Raw genomic sequence first — 16,752 nt, forward strand, 5'->3', positions numbered from 1 at the left:
TTACCTGTAAAGGGACTAATCAAATATGTAAATCTATAAGGATAACAGAACCATGTTTCTCAGTACTGGATAAGGGAGTTGCAAATATGGAAAGAGAGAACACTAGAACACAAGAATAAACCTTATAATATGGGATTGGAACTAGTGTGAACTCATCGCTTCTCAATAGGTATAGACAGGAATTAAAGATACCTGTAAATATACGTGTACTGTGAAAACACATGTGTATGTACAGCTCTGTCCACTGTGATACCTAAGAGTAGTTCACCCCAAAAGCACCCCAAAATATCTAGTGTCCATATTCTGTTTTCTAAATACCACTGTCCACTAGAAGGAACCAAGACTTTTTGGACATATAGTAGATACCAAGACAGGCAGGAAAAGCCTAGAACCCCTTGTGCCATAAAGTAAGGAAATGCTCAAAGAATGATGGGGACCCTGACAGGAAGGAGAATTTAAGAAGTAACACCCTCTCTATTTCCATATCATCTTTGCACAATGCTTCATCAACATTGAAAGATTATTATTCATAAATAAAACATTTGAAATAAAAATTATTTTTATCAGTTACGTTCCAGACTTACATACTGAGACTATGACCTGATTTCTGTAGATTTACAGATACAAATATGCCAATGCCAACCATGGCAGATTAGAAACACAATTTTTAAGTGCTTAGACTTACTTTTACATATGGTTTTTACTGTTTTCCATTCCATCCATCCATTCATTGACCAATTAAGCAGATATGTATTAAGCACCTGCACTCTGTAAAGTATTTTGATAGCGGCCATGAACCATGTAAGCTTCTGGCACAGCAGCCTAATGAAGTCTACCCTGCTTGGCTTACATTGTTTCAGAGCTAGGTAGACAGTTGAAGAAAATTATTTCAGTGTCTACCCACATCCAGATTTCAAGATTGAGGCAATAAGAAGGTCAGTAGAGGAAATGATTTAGGCACCTAAAAACCAATTAACCTTCCTAAAGCATACCCTGTAAAACTTTCCAAATTAGATGTTATCTGTAAACATGTCAAACATGTCTTTTTTTTTTTTTTTTTTTGAGATGGAGTCTTACTCTGTCACCCAGGCGGGAGTGCAGTGGCACGATCTTGGCTCACTGCAACCTCCGCCTCCTGAGTTCAAGCAATTCTCCTGCCTCAGCCTCCTGAGTAGCTGGGACTTCAGGTGCACGCCACCACCCCTGGCTAATTTTTTTGTATTTTTAGTAGAGATGAGGTTTCACCATATTGGCTAGGCTGGTCTGAAACTCCTGACCTCTTGATCCACCCACCTCTGCCTCCCAAAGTGCTAGGATTACAGGCATGAGCCACTGCGCCCGGCCCACGTCAAACATGTCTTATAGCTCCTGTAATCCCTGAAGCACTTTGAGAATGAGAATATTATTCACAAAAGCTTTTTGAACAAATTAAAGTGGCCCATGTGCCCATGAGAGTTGGTTTTATTCTCTGCTCTATTCCTGGTTCTCAAACAGTGCCTGACATATAGTTATGTGTTCCATAACTACCTATTGGATAATATTATTTTGATATCTTAAGTGTGTATATGGAGGTTGTTGGAGGCATTTCACCAGTAGATGGTAGTTAGAGTTGCTAAGCCTTTATTTACTTCAGCGTTTCAAATGCCTTCTTGTTTTGTGCATTTCCCTGTGGAATCCCTTCGTGTATCTATGGTCCCAGTGCTGTATCAGGAGGACTGGGGGCAGATGGCTGAGACCAGGGCAATGTGCCTCTTTCACCTCAAGAGGAGCTGCGACTTTAGTGAAATTCCTGAGTCATGTGGAGGCAGGAGAAGAGAGGCAGGAGGGAGGAAAGGACTAAGGAAGAAATCAAATGCTCTGGCATCAGGGTTTGTTCCTTGTTGTAGTTGAGAGACCATGTGTGGACAACTTGAAGACACTAAAGTCCATTCCACCTGCGTAGCATCGTCTCTGCAGTCCCTCTGCTCACGCCCTTAGGGCCTCCTGTTATTCTAGTCTGTGTTCAGGTCCTGCATCCTAAGTAGGTGAGATGCTCCCTGGGGGTAGGGGTTGCAGATTATTCCTCTTGTGTCCCCTCAGCACCCACTGAAGGGTGCTCCCTCCCTAGTTGGCATTACCTTACTGGGTCTTAAAATGATGCACAGCTGGCTCCAGGGAAGGGCTCCGCTGAGCCAGGCGAGGTGGCCTCCTGGAGTTCACCGTGATGAGGGAGGGGAGTCGGAGTGCACTCACCCTGGGTCCAAGACAGGCAGCAGGAAGGCATCTGCCCAAAGGGAAGGGGTCTGTGTGTTAGGGAGGAGGGGAGCCACAAGTAGAAAGAGGAAGGGGAGACCCAGTCATTCATTGTGGGGAGGGCAGGCAGCTGCTAAGAAAAAAGCAACTATCTGAGGAACCCGCCCTGCACACCTGGCCCTAAGAAGCTAGTCTAAACCCACCTCTTGAGGTGCCGGTGCCAAGCTTGGAAAGGAAAGAGGAAACATGAGCTGTAGACACTAACAGTGACACCAACAGGAGCAGAGACTTCCCAAGCAGCCCCTGTCTCAGGGCCAGGGAAGCACACCCAGACAACCAGGGCACAGAGCAGGGAGACATGGGGTCCCCCCGCCTGTGACCTGGGCGACCCTGCCATGGGCTGAACTCTCCACTGTGGTGTCGTCCATTGTCTCAGGTGAGTCCTGGGCACAGGTGGGACATTTCTGTCCTTAAATTTTTTACTTTTTTCATGGAACTGCCTCAGAAGACTCTGTCCTAGGCTTAGTCTGAATTTGGCTTCTTATTTTCGCAGGCTCCATGGATACTGGAATTACCCAGACACCAAAATACCTGGTCACAGCAATGGGGAGTAAAAGGACGATGAAATGTGAGCAGCTGGGACATGATTCTATGTATTGGTACAGACAGAAAGCTAAGAAATCCCTGGTGTTCATGTTTTACCCCAACTGTAAGGAATTCATTGAAAACAAGACTGTGCCAAATCACTTCACACCTGAATGCCCTGACAGCTCTCGCTCATACCTTCACGTGGTCGCGCTGCAGCAAGAAGACTCAGCTCTGTATCTTGGCACTAGCAGCCAAGACACAGCCCTGCAGAGTCATCGCCTCCCTGTGCACAAACCTCCTGGATCTAGTCAGAAAGCCGTAGGGGCAAAACATCCAGGTGAGCCTCAGCACTCGGTTCAGCATTCCATAGGACCTCAGCAGAAATCTCAGATCATAATACTGTCATTTATTGGATGTGGCAATGCTAAATTGCCCAGACACCTGCAGCCTGTGGCCTGAGTTTGTCTTGAACGAGAGTGTGACTGAACTTGAATGTACGACAGATGCTGTCAAGTTTAAGTTATTCCAAGTATCTCTCAGTTGGCTTGTGCCTCTGGGGAATGTTGTGTGAAGTATTTAACAGTCTGGCCACACCAATCCACCTTCCAATATGGACCGTTCTTTGACTTTTCTTTTGACTCAAGTTAGACCCTGGATCTCAGCCCTCATCCCAGCTCCAAATATGGTCAGACCTTTTCTTTTTTCTTTCTTTCTTTCTTTCTTTCTTTCTTTCTTTCTTTCTTTCGACAGAGTCTCACTCTGTTGCCAGGCTGGAGTGCAGCGGCGCGATCTCGGCTCACTGCCACCTCCACCTCCCAGATTCAAGCGATTCTCCTGCCTCAGCCTCCCAGGTAGCTGGAACTACAGGCACCCAGCACCATGACTGGCTAATTTTTGTATTTTTAGTAGAGACCTGGTTTCACCATGTTGGCCAGGATGGTCTCAATCTCTTAACTTCTTGATTTGCCCCCCTAGGGCTCCCAAAGTTCTGGGATTACAGGCGTGAACCACCGCGCCTGGCAGGTCCTTTTCTTTTTCTTTTTCTTTCTTTCTTTTTTTTTTTTTTTTTTGAAAAACTAAAGAATACCCAATCCCCTCCTCAGGTGGCTCTATCACTGCCTGACCTTTAGGACACTGGTTCCCCAGGGGGTTTGGATCACTGTTCTCTAGTTCACTCTCCCCGGGGCATGTGCAGAGTTTGAACTTCTTGTTGGCTTCTCTCTTTCACTCAGGATTTAAAACATTCACACTTGAATCTTTTTCCTTCTATCTCTTTAATCCTAATACCAAGTTTTCTTGGCATCCATTATCTGCCGTGGAGTCTGTTGCACCTGAATTGTTGTTCACAGCAGGTAATAAGAGAACAAGACCTCCTGGAATTTCTGAGCCAGACTTTGTACTCAGGGTTACCTTGCTGACCCCCATATTTTCCAGCATTGCTGTTAGTAATTAATGGCCCTCAGTCCTGCACACACCATCAGACCCCAGGGGCTGAGCAGAGCCCTGCATTGTCAGGTTTCTGCACCAACACAAAGGCTCCCTCCTCTCTCCTGTAGAGGGCGCTCCAGGGATGGTGGGTGTTGCCAGAGACACCAGTAATTCTGCCAGACCTTGCCTGTGGGGCCACGGGAGCTCAAAATGCCCCTCCTTTCTTCCACACGACCAGATGCCTGAGCCAGGAGGGGCCTCATTCCTGCTGTGATCCTGCCATGGACACCTGGCTCCTATGCTGGGCAGTTTTTAGTCTCTTGAAAGCAGGTCGATGCTTAGACTCTAGGAAATTCTTGCTTTAAACTTACCTAAGACAATTCTAAACCATTCTCTTAATCTTCTTTTCTCACAGGACTCACAGAACCTGAAGTCACCCAGACTCCCAGCCATCAGGTCACACAGATGGGACAGGAAGTGATCTTGCAGTGTGTCCCCATCTCTAATCACTTATACTTCTATTGGTACAGACAAATCTTGGGGCAGAAAGTCGAGTTTCTGGTTTCCTTTTATAGTGATAAAATCTCAGAGAAGTCTGAAATATTCGATGATCGATTCTCAGTTAGAAGGCCTGATAGATCACATTTCACTCTGAAGATCCAGTCCACAAAGCTGGAGGACTCAGCCATGTACTTCTGTGCCAGCAGTGAAGCCACAGCCTTGCAAAGACAACTGCAGCCTGTGCACAAACCCTCAGAGATCTGCCTCCCAACCATCCACCAGCACCCACTTCCTTCCTAAGAAAAGGAAGTTTCTGGTTGGGTTTGTTCTTGCAGCCATCTCCAAATAGACAGATATCTGAAATTAAATTACCAAAGATATCTTGGGCAGAAATGACCAGACACTGTAGGATTTGAAGAATGCTTACAGATACTACAGAGTGTGATGGTAGGCTCTGAATATGAGAGAATTGTACACAACCAAGCAACCTATATCTTCTCCTTATTCCCATTTGGCCATCTTTATCGGAGTTTTTTTGTTTTAGTTGCTTAGGAAAACATATTTTAACTCCTAGGTTGGCGAGATGATTCCTGAGTGGGAGTTCAGGTATTTCCATGAGAATATAGAGGGTGCTCATGGAAATCTTCAGAAGGAGAAGGGGCTTGGTACGAAGAACTCAATTATCAATGACTCTTGCTCAGCATGTGCTCAAGAGCAGAACTATCTGATGACACTGTGAACCTCGTGTGATGCATTTGGGCTAATGATGCTAGCTCACAAAATAACAAGTTAAGAGAGTAGAAAACATGGAGTCTAATATTTCACACCACTTCAAGGTCAACAGAGGTCTAGACCAGCATGAGAATCACCAGAATAAAGCAAGGCAGTGCAGGAACAGAATTCAGCAGCAAAAGTCAAGAGACACCTAGAGGCAGAGGGAGGAATGAATTTGTCACTTTGAACTTAACCTGAGGCAGCCAGATTAACTTCTTGAGTTTCATTTAAGAAAGTATTCCTCTTTTAAACATACCTATTGAAGTCTAAATTTTAGGTATTTTGTATATTTCAGTTCTGGGATTTCCACTTAAATCTTGCTACAATTTCCAGTTGTCTGCTAAAATTCCACATTTTGTCATTTACTTTGTTGACTATATTAACATCTGTCATTTTAAAGCCAGTTTTTGATAACTTTAACATCTGAATCTCTTTGGGTCTGTTTCTTTTGTCTGTTTTCTCTGTTCGGTTTCTGGGCATGTGATTTTGTTTTCTCACACAACTAGTAATGTATTTGAATGCTGGATATTGTGTATGAAAACTATAGAGATAATTTGAGGCTCTGAATGATTTCATCTTCCTCAAATGATTCACTTTTGCTTCTGCTGGGAATTGTTGCAGGGGCAGATCACCTTAATTGAGCTGATGACTGAGCTGGATCAGATCTGAGCTTCAGCCTGCATGATGGCTGCTCGCCTTTGCTCTTAGCCATTTAAGTTCCAACTAGATGTCTGGCGTTTAACAGCTACATTAAAGTGTAAATTACATAACATAATATTTGCCCATTGCAAGCATGCAATTCAATGAATTTTGATAAATTTGTGGAGTTGTGCAAAAATCACTGTGATCCAGCTCTAAAACTTTTCATCTTTCCCCACCCAGAAAGTTCTTTCCTGCTCATTTTCAGTCAATCCCTGCTTCTACCCGCAGCACCAAGGACTGGGGTCTTTGCCAGGCTCCTCTCCTATTCAGTAGTCACTGAACGTAAATGTTCTCCAGACGAGAAAAGTGGTGGATGCTCCTCAAAGCCTGCTACATTCTCAGTCTTCCCTTTCTTTCTCAGCTACTTAGCCAACGATATAAAATTGGCAAATGACTTAGAAGGGAAAGTGGTCTGTTAGATCTCTCCTTTCTCGTTGAGATCCCAATCCCTTAGGTTTTGACTGCCTCAGTAGCTCCAATTGCCTTCAAACATTTATCTTAATATTTTGTTGGTTTTCTACTTGTTTTTGATGGCAATGTTGTTCTGCAAAAATTCAGCCTATTAACTCTGAAAGCCAGTTTTTACATTTATTAAAGGTGAGGTGCAATTTTGTATGTTTTTATTTTAGGTAGAAGTCTCTTGAAGAAAGGAAGCAGTGAACCTCTTTGCCTTCCCATTTTTTTTTTTTTTTCTCTTTGAGACAGAGTCTCGCTCTGTCACCCAGGCTGGAGTGCAGTGGGGCGATCTCAGCTCACTGTAACCTCTGCCTCCGGGATTCAAGTGATTCTCCTGCCTCAGCCTCCGGAGTAGCTGGGATTACAGGCTCATGCTACCACACCCGGCTAATTTTTGTATTTTGAGTAGAGACGGGGTTTTACCATCTTGGCCAGGATGGTCTCGGCCTCTTCACCTCGTGATCCACCTGCCTCGGCCTCCCAAAGTGTTGGGATTACAGGCATGAGCCCTCATGCCCAGCCGCATATCTCTATTTCTAAGACGTCTACCACCCTTCTGCCTTTGGTCCACCAGAGTCTTGACACGTTTGACCTTTTACCACAAGGAGGAGCTGTGACTCTACTGAGATTAAGGGAATTCAGAGGAAGGACAGAGCATTCTAAGGATGGGAAACAGTTAAAAGAAATTTTGAGTATATTTACAACAGGGGAAAATGTGGTCTGCAGAAGCTGTGTCAATGCTGAAATGTGAGAGGGTAAATATAGACTATTCATTTGCCTTGCTGTGCAGGTGTTTTTGATCTAGCAAAGAGCCTAGACTGCCAGATTTGTTGCATGTGACCCTGCATGGGATGAGAAAGGGAGAGAGTTTGAGCTGGGAAAGAGCAGAGCTCACAAGCAGATGCCAGTGGAGGACCCCTTCCTGAGAGGAACAAGAGAGGCTGTGCATGCTGGGCCTCTGCTCCAGCTCAATCCTGCCATGAAATGACTTCCTGGAACCTCGGCAGTGAGCCTGACAAATCAGGGCTTCCTCGAGGGATCTTGCAAAGAAAGTAATTATCAAGGGAAATCTACTTATCAGACCAAAGAATACCTGCAGCCCCAGTCCCCTGACTCTAAATGATGAAAGACTTAAGCTAGAAAGGGTTGTTTTGTTTTTCTTTTTTTTTTCCTTTTTCTTCTTCTGAATGTTCCTCTAAGTTCTTCGAGCAAGAGCTTCGAAGGATAGGGAACCTGTCTCCTGGGTGTTGTGAGCAAATGGTTCTTATCAAAACAGCCTCACCAGACTCCCTTCCAGATTCCAGCTTCAACATCTATCCCTGTCTACCAAGACCCATGGAAGCTAGACTTGTCCAGATATCAAAAGATGATACCAAACACCTAGAGATGGGAAAGAAGGTGGCATGGACAGGCCTCCAGGATGCACATCTGAAACAGGCTCTTCATTTTGTTTTCACTACAGGCTCCTGTTTCACCTTTTCAAAAAGCATTTGGAATTTCCCTTACTTCTTGGAAATCCAAAAATACAGCAAAGATACATTTTCTATAGGCTCTAGTTATTCAGTAGGAGGGAGCTTCAGAATATCTCTATACTCTGCTATGCATACTCTAGCATGCTTCCTGGAAGTGAAAGTCTAGCCAAACAGTTTAACAGGAAAACCATTAGCCATCCTGTGGAGGTTAATTTTGCAGTTTATTTTGGAATGGAACAAAAGAATGTATTGAAGATGGAAATCTCATTTCTACATGCTAGAATCTAAATTTCTTAACTTTCTGTGGTATGGGCCATTTTCAAATCTGCTAAAGTCCTAAAACCAGACTATGCGAAACACACACTTCTAAGCTCAATATTAAATATCTAAAGTGACTAACTAACATAGGATTGGAGAGGCAGGGTCGCCCTGGACTTTTCAAACTCCTACCCTCACAAAAAATCTAGAACTTCTTCTCAGTAACAAAAATAAGATAGCGTATAATCATTTTTCATCGTTAATAATCTCTATCTATCATGGCATTGCATTTAATTTGTGTTAATTGTTGCCAAAAAATGACTGTGGGTTAAACATTTGTGATTCATATAATAATGGAAATAATAAATGTAAATGTTTTAAGTGAACAAGCAAGATTTTAATAGCTCAACAGGCAAATAGCATGAACTGATGCTCTGCAAAGGTGAGGGACACCTGGCCTGTGACAGGATGTCTTATCTGATTTTGGTCTGAATTTCTTTTGGAAAACTGGCAGCTGCTGGTCAACCTGCAGGGATATGATTCCATGAGCTGATATGCAATGTTGACTTTTGTATTTTTGTCAGCATGAAAGAATTTTTTTTTTTTAAATCAGGGTCAGAGTCTCCAGTAACTAGCAGCCAGCTGATAGAATGGAAGTGAAACCATGGCCCTCGTCCCCTTGCAGACCTGGAAACCCAGTGTTGAGCATCAGTGAAGAGAGAGACAGAATCAGTTGAAATGAAATCTTCATAAGACCCTGCTCAGGAAACTAAATTTGACGTAATTGGACACAAGAGATTGTTCATCCATTCTATTCCGCCAGAGGAGACAGGACAGATTTCCCGTGCGTTCTTGGGGAGCTGGAAGAGGGAGACAGCTCTGCCAGGTGGAGTGGTATTCTCATGAGAAGTGAAAAAGAAGAGGCAGAGATGGAGAGTTTGGTTTTAGAAGGGTGGAAGATTTTGCTTATAAACATATCAACACACTTGCCTTTCCCGCCAAGACCCAAACTTTGGGGAATTGCCCAAAGATGAGGTTTAAATTTTGGCAGCCAAAAATATGACCGACGTTCAAAATATGCATCCTGATATCATTCAGTTCGACGTGTTCTAGTTCTGCAGCCTTCTGTCTCTTTCCCTTTGCCCCTACAACTCTCCAGCTTTTTGTGGATTAAGTTATCTCCATGATAAAATTATTATGTTTTCTTCCCTCTTTGACTTTCTTGTTGGAAGCCTGGCTCTTCCCAGGGATCCCAGCGTCTACCCTCTTTCCTTTCTGTAGCTTTTTTCCCCTTCTCCAGTATGGCGGGCCCTGTCAGAAAATACGTACATAATCAATTTATTTGTTCCTTTTTATCCTTTGGACAATTCTTTTGTTTGTTTGTTTGTTTTTGGTTGAGACCGAGTCTCGCTCTGTCATCCAGGCTGGAGTGCAGTGGCAGGATCTCTGCTCACTGCAAGCTCGGCCTCCCGGGTTCAGGCCATTCTCCTGCCTCCTCTTCCTAGTAGCTGGGACTACAGGCGCCCGGCACCATGCCCAGCTAATTTTTTTGTATTTCTAGTAGAGACAGTGTTTCCCCGTGTTAGCTAGGATGTTCTCGATCTCCTGACCTAGTGATACACCCGCCTCAGCCTCCCAAAGTGTTGGGATTACAAGCGAGAGCCACTGTGCCCAGTCTAGACAATTTTTCATGGACAATAAAACACTTTTGCTTTTCATGTCTCCTGTAAAACACAAAACAAAACAACAACCACACAAAACTAACATTGCCTCATGCGAGGCGAGTTTCTTTCTATCAGTTTCATTCCAGCGCCTCTCCCAGACGCTGTCCCTCTGATTTGGTAAAAACTCTTGTGTAAAATAGTGAAATACATATTTATTTAAAGTCTACTCTTTAAGAATGGTTACATCTTTATGTCGTTATGATCATCACCATTGTATGTAGCCTCTTGTCATTTCACTACCTTCCCTCCCTACCATTCCTTCTTTGAAAAGGTTCCCATGTCAGCTGTGTGGTGCAATGAGATAGGTACTGAATAAGACCCACATCTACGGGGGTACCCGGTTATGTTCACAGAATTTTAGAGCTAGACAGAGTGTTGAAAATTATTTATTTCTGCCCATTGTTTCATAGATCAGGAAATGGGATGCTTTAAAAAAAGTATTTAAATGTACGTAGTAACTATACTGCTGGCCTCCATGTAACACGTATTTCATATTCTTAGTCTACAAGTATTGTGTGAATGTGTTTTTGCTCCTATTGGATTATAAGCATCATGAGAGTGAGAATATTGTTTACTCATGCTTTGCACTAAGTAGCCATTCAATGACTATAAACAAATGAAGCATGCTTGAAGTTCCAAGAAGGATAGTGGTCATTTTTCTTTTGTTTAGTTCAAGTTCTGTGTTTAGTAAATCACAAATGAACCATCAGGGTCTGTCTTTGCAGGGGATTCACCAGTAGATGACAATGCTATCAAAGTGTGTGTGTGTGTGTGTGTGTGTGTGTGTCTGTCTGTCTGTCTGTGTGAAATGCCTTTCTGGCAGTGCTGGTCCCTGGTTTTCCTCCTGGAGGTTCCTGCCCTGGGGCCACTGACTGAGGCATTGAGGTCTGAGTGCTGGACCTTGCTGACCAGAGCAGGAGGAGCTGCAGCCCTGCTACACCGCCGAGGCTGGGTGGTTGATGGCTGGCAGAGTAGAGGAGTACCATGGGCAAGAATAAAGGGGACTGTGGTCCTCAACAGGAGATAATTCACAAAACAGAAAGGCATTTTGTGTCATCACATGGCCATCAGGTGGGTAGGGCCCAAGGATGCCACTAAGCATCCTACTTACACAGGACAGCCCCCCACAACAAACAATCACCTGATCCAACATGGCAGTAGTGCTGAAGTTGAGAAACCCCACAATAAGCTTGGGTTGTAAACTTTGCACCAAGAAGGAGAATTCTCTGCAGACAACTCGAGGGGCAATACTGTCAACTACTTTTGTTTTCCCTGACTGCCGTCTTGTTGACCTTCATCACCATTCTTTCCCAGCACACGGTGTCTGCATATTTTCCAGCAGCCTCCTGTTTCCTCATAAATCTGCCCCTTGGACAGATAAGAATATCACAGGGAACAGGACTGCAGTTCACTCCCAATAATAACCCTTCAACAGTGTTTGCTCTGAATTAGCATCACAGTCATGTGGGGTAGGTGGCTATGGCTGGTATTCAGGTAAAATCTCAGGCCAGCCTCTTCTGAAACAAGGGGACCACTGACCATTAATCAGACCTTCAAGTGAGCAAAGATTCAAGAGAGCAAAACAATGTCCTGCATTATTGTGAAGGGGAAGCAAAAGATCCAGAGAGGAAACCAGACTGACTCTGAGAGAAGGGCCTGAAAGGGAGAGGAAGGGAGGAGGTGGTCAGATCCCCGGGAAGGAGCTGGGAGGGAGGGGGCTGATGGCACAGGAATGACTGTCAGAGACACATCCTGGAGGTCACAATTCCACCCTCTCAGTTATTCCCAGAAATTCCAAAAACTCCTTTAAAGGAGCAAGTGCAGGGCATGAAAGGGAGGAGCCATGCTAAAGGAGACCCTGGGAATGGGGGAATGATTACAGGCTGTGACCTCACTGGCGCAGCACCTCTCAGAGGCAGTGGAAACCACAGCCTAGTCTTCTCACCACTGCAGACCAGAACCCTGCCCTGGGCCTTGCCTGGTCTGCCTGACTCTGCCATGGGCTGCAGGCTTCTCTGCTGTGTGGCCCTCTGCCTCCTCCAAGCAGGTGAGTCCTGGGCCCAGGTGACATGATCCTGTTGGAGTCCCTAAGCCTCTTCACCATGACAACAACAGCAGGCTACCTCCTGGGTTTGCCTGAATTCTGCTTCTTTCCTTTTCAGGTTCCTTGGACACAGCTGTTTCCCAGACTCCAAAATACCTGGTCACACAGATGGGAAACAACAAGTCCCTTAAATGTGAACAAAATCTGGACCATAATGCTATGTATTGGTATAAGCAGGACTCCAAGAAATTTCTGAAGATAATGTTTAGCTACAATAATAAGGAGCTCATTATAAATGAAACAGTTCCAAATCGCTTCTCACCTGACTCTCCAGACAAAGCTCATTTAAATCTTCACATCAAGTCCCTGGAACTTGGTGACTCTGCTGTGTATTTCTGTGCCAGCAGCTAAGACACAGCCCTGCAAAGTCACCGCATCCCTGTGCACAAACCTCCCAGCTCAGCCAGGAAGCTGTAGGCAGTGTGTGCACCTGCACCCAAGGCTCCAGGCTCCACTTCCTGATGGCCTCTGATGGAGTTTCAGTCTGTAGTACAGCCGGCTAGTGCACCCAGTGGAGAAGTCCTCTATTTTATGCACACAAAAGTCTCACAGAATTGTTTATCAGCTAGAGCAGGGCTTCACAACAAAGCCACTAAAGTATTAGGGCTCCACAAACAAAAAAGAGCCTGTCCCGTGCACTGAAGATCTTAACTGATGGCGGAAGCTCTCTCTTTTCTTTCTGTGTGGCACACATTGGTACATATTTTATATAACATTATGAGAAAAAACACAAGATTGCTAAAAATGGTTGATGAGCACAAGCATAAAGGAGAGGGGAAGGAAATATTTTTAAGATAAAGAGAAAATTCTGATGATCAGAGAAAATTCTGAGATCAGTAAGTACTTTATTTAACAGAAAAATATTTGGAGAGGCGTGAAATTCCATGGCAATACGTAAACTGGAAAGTGTTGAGTAGAAGCCAGTGGAGGCAGCCTTGTGCGTTGTAGGCTCCTTCTCTTCAAGAAGGGTGACCAGCAAGTATGTCTCCCAATTTTTATGAATGTCATCTTGAACTCTCCTCAAGAGCAGGCAATAGCCGGATGACTGGGGATATTGGGAGACCTGAAAGGACTTTGGACACAAATCTCTAGGTAGTGGTGATTTGGTCCTACTCCAAGTGAAACAACATGATGAAACTGATATTTTGGTAGAGGAACACTGGTAGTAGTATGCCTCAGAAAGGAGATAGATTTTTGGGTGGCACGAACAATTAGGAGACTTCTAAATATCCTACATGAAAGATTAGAAAGGGTTTATGTGAAGCATTGTGGACAAGATAGGCTTGAGGCTTTGCATTGTGTTATTTCTTGGAAATGTATTGGGTTTTATTCTGGGAGGGTTGAATGTAGGACTTGCTGGGGTCTATTTCAGCTTTGCCCTCCCTCTTAGGGAGCCCCAGCATGTGGTCATCATTGCTAGTGCATGGCCTTTCCAGGGTCTTACTGGGAATCACAGTGTACCCACCACGACTCTCCACTCTCACTGGGTCTGAATGCCAATGCCTTCCGGCCCCGGGCATCTTCTGACATCCCTGCCCATGTCTACAGCCTTCCAGAGTTTGTTCTCTGCTGGGCCTTCTGGAGTGCCACCCTCTGCATACACAACTTAGGACCTGGCCCAGAAAGAAAAATAAAAAATAAAAAAAGATTTTATTGCACAGGTTCTCAGGGCTCCTTGTTAGTACTCTGTGTCCTAAATCCCAGCTGTCTTGGAGTCAGTTACGGCCTCTTATCTTCAGTCACATATACTACTTCTATTTTATATAAGTATGTTTACTTGGCTTTTCTTCATATTTCCTATTCCACTCTTTGCTCTTCTTGCAATTCACACGGTCCTGAGATCATTTTTCTTCTTAGATCCATCCCTAATTCAGATGACTTGAACTCTGTGGTCACCACCCCTTGTTGTGGGAAATGCTTATGTTAGCTATTGTCCTCAGGACAATTAAACCTTTCACTTTCACCATTATTCAAGTTTTTAGTTTAAATTTTATTGCTTTTTTTTTTTTTTGTTCTTGCAATTTGGTTTCCTTATTGGGAGCCAAACAATGCAATAAAATTTTATTTGTTCACAGTTGTTTTACTTCTTTGTAGAAGGGCCAAAGTGTTTTCTTGCTGAAGTAGATACCAATGGAAACAATTTTAATGGTAATGATACTAGTGTTTAAAATAAGGCTAATTTTAGGTTTTTATCTAGTGAATAGGATATCTCCAACTGTAGCAGGATAGAGATCGATCCTATATGTAATCTGTTGAGGGAGAAAATATTCAAACCCTTAAATTCTAAACTACATCCTTTACATTTTTTTTTGTTTTATGAGCCACATTGAAAATCTGATGAAATTGATACATTAGAAGAATGCTAAAATTTTCCTCCTGACCGAGCACATCACCAGGTTAAAACAAATGTAAATTATAAATCCTTGACTTAAATCATGGATAAGTATCTTCCCTTGGCCCCACGTAGATTTACATATAACATAGATTTACGACCCTAATCTCACTCCTACAATTATAATTATCATCACGAAATGGTAACACTGATATAATACAACAATAAATAGATGGTAACAATCACTTTGAAAGTATGAATCATCTCAGTTTTGTGTTTATTTGTGTTCATTTGTATCTTCAAATGTTCTAGAATGAAAAGTCAACATTGGCATAACAGTACCTTTTAAGAAAATTGATGATATTCCAATTACTAAATGGTCACAAAGCATAAATATCTTATGCAGTGAAGTAGAGAAGACCCATAGGAAGTCATCCAGGTGGTTCCTAGTTGGAAAGTTCTCCACAGAACTGATGAAATAATGTGGTTTCTAACATTTTAGAAATGGCAGGGCTTGGAGATCATCTCATTTCAGTTCTCCTGATTTAATAAATGAGGAAATATGGCATCACATATATGAAGTGATTGAACAATGACATACTGATTACATTTCTCAAACTTTATGTAAGATACATTTTTATTCTCTAGTTGTTTTCTGAATATGTTGAATTGCCCTACTCAAATAAAATTCTGGGGGTAAAAATGTTGGTGATTTTCTGCTTGCTCCTAGCTGTTGCTCAAGGAGTATTTGTTGAACAATTCAGACTGGCCCCAGAGCTCAAGAGGGCTGGGATACTGTCTGTTCTGCTCATTACTAGGGATCCAGACATAGACAATTTTCTTTTCTTTCCTTTTCTTTTCTTTTCTTTCTTTCATTTCATTTCTTTTCTTTTCTTTTGAGGGGTGTGGTGGGGGTCTGGGTCTGGGGACACTGGCAGGAGCAGTGACATCACAAGAAAAACCACCAACCAGGGCCAAGGAGACCAGAGACCAGCACCTCACCCAGAGGACCCCAGTCAGAGGCCCCATCTCAGACCTGAGGCTAGCATGGGCTGCAGGTTGCTCTGCTGTGTGGTTCTCTGTCTCCTGGGAGCAGGTGAGTTGGCTTCAGATTGTCTGTCCTTGAACTCCAAGCCTTTTCCTTGTGGCTGCAGCAACAACCCTCCTCCTGGGTTCTGCCTGAATTTTGTCCCTTTCCCCCACAGTCCCCATAGACACCGGAATTACCCAAACACCAAAACACCTGGTCATGGGAATGGCAAATAAGAAGTCTTTGAAATGTGAACAACATATGGGGCACAAAGCTATGTATTGGTACAAGCAGAAAGTGAAGAAGCCGCCGGAGCTCATGTTTGTCTACAATTATGAGGAACTCTCTATAAATGAAAGTGTGCCAAGTCGCTTCTCACCTGAATGCCCCAAGAGCTCTCTCTTAAACCTTCACCTACACGCCCTGCAGCCGGAAGACTCAGCACTGTATCTCTGCGCAAGCAGCCAAGACACAGCCTTGCAGAGTCACCGCTTTCCTGTGCAGAAACCTTCGGGGCCTGCCAGGAAGCTGTAGGGGCTACGGAGGGCTCGGGTGAACATTTCCTGCAAGAGCCCCGGCAGAAGCTTCAGAACATCATAGCACCTGCTAATTCATCCATGTGGCAACACTACATCCTATGCACATATTTAGAGTGTGGGTTTTCTTTTGCCTGAGTGTGACTGCTCTGTCAACTGGTTTGAAAAACCGATAAACATATTCACATCTACTTTTTAAAAATGCTTTTTTAAATCATGAAATAGGCTGGGCATGGTGGCTCATCCCCGTGATCCCAGCACTTCGGGAGGCTGATGTGGATGGATCATGAAGTCAGGAGTTCGAAACCAGCCTGGCCTATATGGTGAAATCCCGTCTCTTGTAAAAATACAAAAAATTAGCCAGGCATGGTGGCACGTCCTGTAGTCCTAGCTCTGTAGTCCCAGCTACTCAGGAGGCTGAGGCAGGAGAATCGCTTGAGTCCAGGAGGCGGAGGTTGCAATAAGCTGAGATTGTGCCGCTGCGCTCCAGCCTGGGCAACTGAATGAGATTCCATCTCAAAAAAAAAAAAAAAAAATCATGAAATAAAGCCAGCATCCTACAAGAAAGATTGTTTAGCTTAAGATTACATTAGAACCCTCCAAGCAATCACCTGT

The 16,752-nt window shown here is 43.8% G+C and overlaps 3 gene segments (V, D, J or C); all 3 read left to right on the forward strand.

The window, feature by feature from the left end:
- The first annotated feature begins 4,514 nt into the window (after nucleotides 1-4,514).
- On the forward strand, nucleotides 4,515-5,049 carry LOC129041603 (T cell receptor beta variable 2-like). The segment is given in 2 exon segments: nucleotides 4,515-4,578; nucleotides 4,664-5,049. Coding segments are annotated over 2 exon segments (435 nt in total).
- Nucleotides 5,050-12,067: 7,018 nt separating this feature from the next.
- Nucleotides 12,068-12,590, forward strand: LOC129040061 (T cell receptor beta variable 3-1-like). The segment is given in 2 exon segments: nucleotides 12,068-12,182; nucleotides 12,298-12,590. Coding segments are annotated over 2 exon segments (342 nt in total).
- A 1,072-nt stretch (nucleotides 12,591-13,662) lies between these two features.
- Nucleotides 13,663-16,135, forward strand: LOC129041604 (T cell receptor beta variable 4-1-like). The segment is given in 3 exon segments: nucleotides 13,663-13,796; nucleotides 15,510-15,667; nucleotides 15,777-16,135. Coding segments are annotated over 3 exon segments (651 nt in total).
- Nucleotides 16,136-16,752: the final 617 nt, after the last annotated feature.

The sequence above is a fragment of the Pongo pygmaeus genome, chromosome 6, assembly GCF_028885625.2.
Source record: "Pongo pygmaeus isolate AG05252 chromosome 6, NHGRI_mPonPyg2-v2.0_pri, whole genome shotgun sequence".
Classification (NCBI taxonomy): domain Eukaryota; kingdom Metazoa; phylum Chordata; class Mammalia; order Primates; family Hominidae; genus Pongo; species Pongo pygmaeus.